Here is a 5,446-nt window from a genome sequence, read left to right as displayed (position 1 = left end):
CATATTTCTTATATCAGTAATGTCTGACAAGGCCCAAAAATAAGATACAACATGCAACACGAACGCATAAAATGTGTGTGGTTATGTGCAGAGTCATTCCTTAAGTATACAGAATTTCAGTACGCTATTTTTGGTATAAGTTTCAACAGAAGTGTTGCCCTGTGGGGTCAGGCCAACTCTCAGGATCTCAATATTGCACTGTTAGACAGGAGGGTGTGACACTATTGCACATATACAAACACACACAAATCAATTAGGTGCATACACACGCACATTCAGGCACATACACATCCAAACCAGCCTAGGCACATGCATACCTATCACCAATTCAAGCACATACACTATACACCCCAAAAGTTAGACAAAAATCAGTTGTCCATACCCGCACACTCAGTACATATACACAGATCACTAATTCGTATAACATGCACACAGTGACATATATACACACACACACACACTCACCATTTCACACACATACAACCCACCTACACATACACACAGGTAAGTTCCTAACTTGGATGGTACAGTGTGTAAGTGTGTGCTTGGGGTACCTGGGATACTTGGAGGAAGGTTAAGGTGAGAGAGAGAGAGAGTTAAAGTGTAGGGAGTGAAAGTTGCCAGAAGCGGGATTAGAACCAGTGGACTAGAGAGAACCTGACTGAGGCTTGGGGTTACTTAAGGTAGACTGGGGCTAGCCTGACACAATGGTGGGTTGCCTCATCTTTTGTTTCTTGAATGCTGAGGGTGGTTCCAAGGGCTGGGTCATTGGTCCAGGTATTGGTGCTGATGGTTTGGTTATTCAGAGAGAGCTATTTTTAGACCTACTGCCATTGTCTCTCAAGCACCCTTATTCATCCCCATTCATTCAGGAACCAAGTTATATAGGAGGGGTAGGTGTGAATTATGGGTTACACAACCAGGCCTGGGGACAGGATGGAGACTTGACAAACCAAATGGAAACTTGACATGACTTATGCTAACTTACATGTGTAGGCCTAAATCATATAGTACCAGTAAAACAGTAATATAGAACAGTAAAAATCAATATAAACATAATAATTATACAATATAAACAAGGAGAAAAAACAAAACAATACAACTTGCTACCAAAATAAAATGCTGAAGCTTATCCTATGTCTTAGCTCACTTATACTTATCTATAGGGAATAGAGAGGGAGAGACAAAGTCAGAAATGGTTGGGGAAAGGGAGGGAATGCATTTAAAAAAAAAAGAAAAGAAAAAGAAAAAATGGGGGTTTTGCTGCAGTAGAAGTGGATGATGCCACGTGCCACTAATAAATCCTTGCCCCATTTTGTTCTCAACAGCAAGAGCTCATTGACAGCATCAGTAGGAAACTACAGGTGCTGAGAGAAGCTAGAGAGACGCTGCTGGAAGACATCCAAGCCAACAATATGCTAGGGGAAGAGGTAGAAGCCATTGTGAAAGAAGTCTGCAAGCCAAATGAATTTGACAAGTTCAGGATGTTTATTGGGGACCTGGACAAAGTGGTCAACCTACTACTCTCCCTGTCAGGTCGTCTGGCCCGGGTAGAAAATGCCCTGAATAACCTGGACGAAAACACCTCTCCTGAAGAACGGGTAAGGCAAGGAGGGTGCAAAATATCAATAGTTTAATCATTGTATTTCAAGAGCCTCTGCAACGGGCTTTTTAAAATTTGACAGTTAAGCAGCAAAAAATGGGAGCTGTAGTGAGAGGATGGAGGGATTTCTTTATTGATGATTAAGCTTAAAGCCACTTTTGTTGCATCTCACTATTACTCTTACCCTTGCCGTATCTTTAGAATCATTGGGCATTTACACACATGCCAGGAGGCTGCTCCAACACACTGTAAATCCAGCACATTGGAACAGACTTGATTAATCGAGTCTGCTGGAGCAAGGAAATTAACACGCTCCATCAGCCTCCAGTGTCACATGTATCAGTGTCCCCATGCTGAAAAATGGCAGTGGGGTGCTTTGAACTAAAGCTTATTGAATGCTGATACACTTGACAATCAGGCACTTTTAATTAGCATGGCTCACTAATTAAAGCTCCTTCCCCTTCTTCCCCCCAGCCTCCTGGAACACATCTATAAACACCCATTCATTTCAAATGGCTTAGCCTTAAAGAGTGTATGCCACTTACTGTTCAGGAGAAGTTATTTAAAAGCATTGGCATCTCTTTTTCTCAATAATACTAAATGGCAAGTACTTTTGTGACTGAAAGGGACTGATTATATTATCAGTAGCTTCCTGTTTCCATGGGGAAACAACAAGTTAGTTATTTTCTGGTGCAATGATTTTGATGGTTTAAAAATGAGCAAGTTGTATTAGAGTTCTAGTGTCACACACTACTCCAGGCAGGTTACCTGTAACTATGAATAATTTGTGTTGTGGTAACCCTAGAACTCCTATGAGTGTAGTGCCTATTTCATTAGCCACTGTAAAGACAAGTAACAAAGAAGGTAGTTCCTTTCCTGAAAAGCTTACAAGCTAAACTTTACACAGAATGATGGACTTTTAAATGTCATTATGCAGCTGAGGGAAACTTAGTTTGTCATGTTCAAAAGATCTAAATTACTCTTGTGGATGCCTAAATGGGACTGGGTAGATGTAAGCATCAAAGTCAAAAAGAGAATTCCAGATCAACCCTACTACTTCATTTGCTCAAATTATTAGTCACTTCCATTGTTCTTTTTAAAAGGTCTAAACAGCTGAAAAAGGGCTGAGATCTTGGATACATTCTTACCCTTGCCTTCCAATGCTTGACCACCCTCATAATCAAAAAGGTCCTCCTAATCTCCAGTCTAAATTTCCCCTCCTTCAGCTTGAGGTCATTGCTCCTAGCTCTGTCACCTACAGCCACAGACAAAAGACCATCTCCATCCTCCTTGTAATTGGCCTTCAGGTAGAAGACTGCTATCAAGTGCCCCCTCAGTCTTCTCTTGTCCAGAATTGTTCTTTCAGCTTTTCCTCCAAAGTCTTGCCTCAGAGGCCTCCAGTGGATGCTTTCCAAATTGTCCAACACCTTCTTGAATTGTGGGGCCCAAAACTGAACACAGTACTCCAAGTGAGGCCTCACCAGTGCTGAACAGAGTGGAAGAATCATTTTCCTTGATTTGCAAGAGACACTTCTGTTAGTACAACCCAGTATACTTTTGACCTTTTTTGTGACAAGATGATACTATTGGCTCACATTCAATTTAGGGTCTACTGCAGTGATTCTTAACCAGTGCTGCAGCAACTTAGGGGTCTTGGGATCCTTTCAATGGTGACACACAATGTTTGCACTGTTAGATGTGCAAACATGATTAAGAAGCTAAACACAGAGGTTTTAAAGAGAATCCATAGTGTCAAAACTATTCTGACATGTCATAGTTTTCTGAGTTCTTGGCAACAAAAGAATTGCTCTATTATTTCTCTGTAGTCTAAAAACAAGTGAAAATTAAGAGCTGGTATTTTCAGATGTGTGCCTCAATCTAAAACATTGGGAACCACTAATCAATTATAAGCCCCAGGTCCTTGTCTACAGTAATGCAGCCTAGCTAGTCCTTCCCCACTCTGTACCTATGAATGCAATTATTCTGTCCGAAGTGTAGGACTTTTCACTTGTCCTTACTGAATTTCATCTGGTTGATTGTGGACCATATTTCCAATCTATCCACATCATTCTGGACATGGAGCCCTACCCTCCAGAGTATCTGCAACTCCACCCAACTTGATGTTATCCGCATGTTTGCTAAGTGAACATGCAGTGCCATCATCTGAGTCATTAATAAAAATATCAAACAATACCAGACCTAGAACAGACCCCTGAGGGCTCCACTTGATGCCTCCTTCCAGCTAAACATTGAGCTGTTGATGGCTGCTTTCTGAGCACAATGATCCCCAACCAGTTTTGTATCCACTTTACAGTAATTTCACCTACCCTGTATTTCCTTAGCATATTAATGAGAACGTCATGGGAGATGGTATAAAAAGCCTTGCTGAAGTCAAGGTATATCACACCCAGTGTTCAGCCCCCATCCATAGAGCCTGTCCCCTAATCATAGAAGAAAAACATGCTGGTCAAGTATGACTTGCTCTTGGTGAATCCATCTTGGCTGTTTCTGATCACATTTCCAACCCTGCAGGTGACATGGCAGCTTTGGGCTGAATCTGGCCTAAAGTCCATAAGTTTGACACCTCTGAGCTAGAGTTGCTTTCCCCCTTCCTCGTTTTACTTTTGGCCCCATGAATCTTATATTCCCACCATGCTGGTCAGTGCATTTGATAACCTGGTGCTTAGGACATTCTATGGAAGTGGAGTCTGAGTTCCCCCAGGCTAAGGAGGTAATTGTTCTAGGCACTCAGATAAGGCTGCTTGTCCCATACAGGCCCCTGTAGGCACCTGTCCCGCTGCTGTATGGTGGGAGAGGGCTCATGTGCCACTGGCAGCAGGGGCACTGCCTGTACAGCAAGGGATGGGGAGGAAGGGGGTGGCTATATATCATCCGTGTAGCCTTCATGGGTTCATCTCAGTATATGGTCCATGCATTGTGTAGCCCAGGGTCTGAGCACTGATGCCACATGCAGAACCCTAGCCCTGTTGAAGTTGGACAACCCCTCACTAGACTCTCATGCAAAAATGGGGCCTTCAAGAATAAAAGGCATCATTGGTGCTGCACTTAGAACTGACATGAATGCTGCTCTGGGTTAGACACCTCTCCTCCGGGCACAATGAATCCGAATGGGCATGTCTACAGAGACAATACATCTCTGTAGTTCATCTCTACAGCGATATAGTGTCAGTGGGCACTAACCGTGACCCTGCCACTATTGCGCAGTAGCTCATTGCTACTGCGCAGTAGGGTCAAAAATGATCTGTGCACCACTGGGACTGTACAGTACCAACTGAATGGTCAGGGGCACATGTGGATGTGCCCAGTATGTAGGAGCTGCAAGCTGCAAAGAGGAGTAGACACATAAGTTCAGTTATATCCCTGTTTCTAGAGGTTCCTATAGGCTGCCTATAGGCAGCTCCCTGTTTGACACTTATGCACTCTCCTTTTGGAAGTGAGTAACAGCATAGAAAACATTGATACCTAATCCTCTTGATTTTGATTCGCCCTTCTAGGGCAAGACATCACATTTTTAGACCTTGCTAAAATATGCCACTTCACCAAATGTGCTGCTTGGCTGTTTTCTCCCCTCTGCCACCAACAGACAAATGGACTATAATTCCATTACCTGCACTTCATATCTCCACTTTCCTCCTATATCCTATCAAAGGAAATTGGCATCAGTAATATTTTCTTTCTGACCCAACCTCACAAGTACCTGCTCTTACAGTGGTCACTTTGAAGTGGGACCTTAGCTGAAACTTCTTTTCTTTTTACACTGCTCTTCTGGTTTTGCTTCTGAATGCTCACTTTTGGGCTTAAGTCATTCTGAATTTAATTCTG

The 5,446-nt window shown here is 42.8% G+C and overlaps 1 protein-coding gene across 2 annotated transcripts in view; it reads left to right on the top strand.

The window, feature by feature from the left end:
- The window catches only part of SHROOM2 (shroom family member 2), a 150,031-nt gene that overhangs the window by 138,115 nt on the left and 6,470 nt on the right, over positions 1 to 5,446 (top strand). For both annotated transcript variants that reach the window (XM_025209247.1, XM_025209249.1), the window contains one exon: positions 1,329 to 1,601. In XM_025209247.1, the coding sequence (XP_025065032.1) occupies positions 1,329 to 1,601 (273 nt within the window). The remainder of the gene's footprint in view (positions 1 to 1,328; positions 1,602 to 5,446) is intronic.

This window comes from Alligator sinensis, unplaced genomic scaffold, assembly GCF_000455745.1.
Source record: "Alligator sinensis unplaced genomic scaffold, ASM45574v1 scaffold312_2, whole genome shotgun sequence".
Taxonomy (NCBI): Eukaryota; Metazoa; Chordata; order Crocodylia; family Alligatoridae; genus Alligator; species Alligator sinensis.
This window is presented reverse-complemented; position numbering and strand designations above follow the sequence as displayed.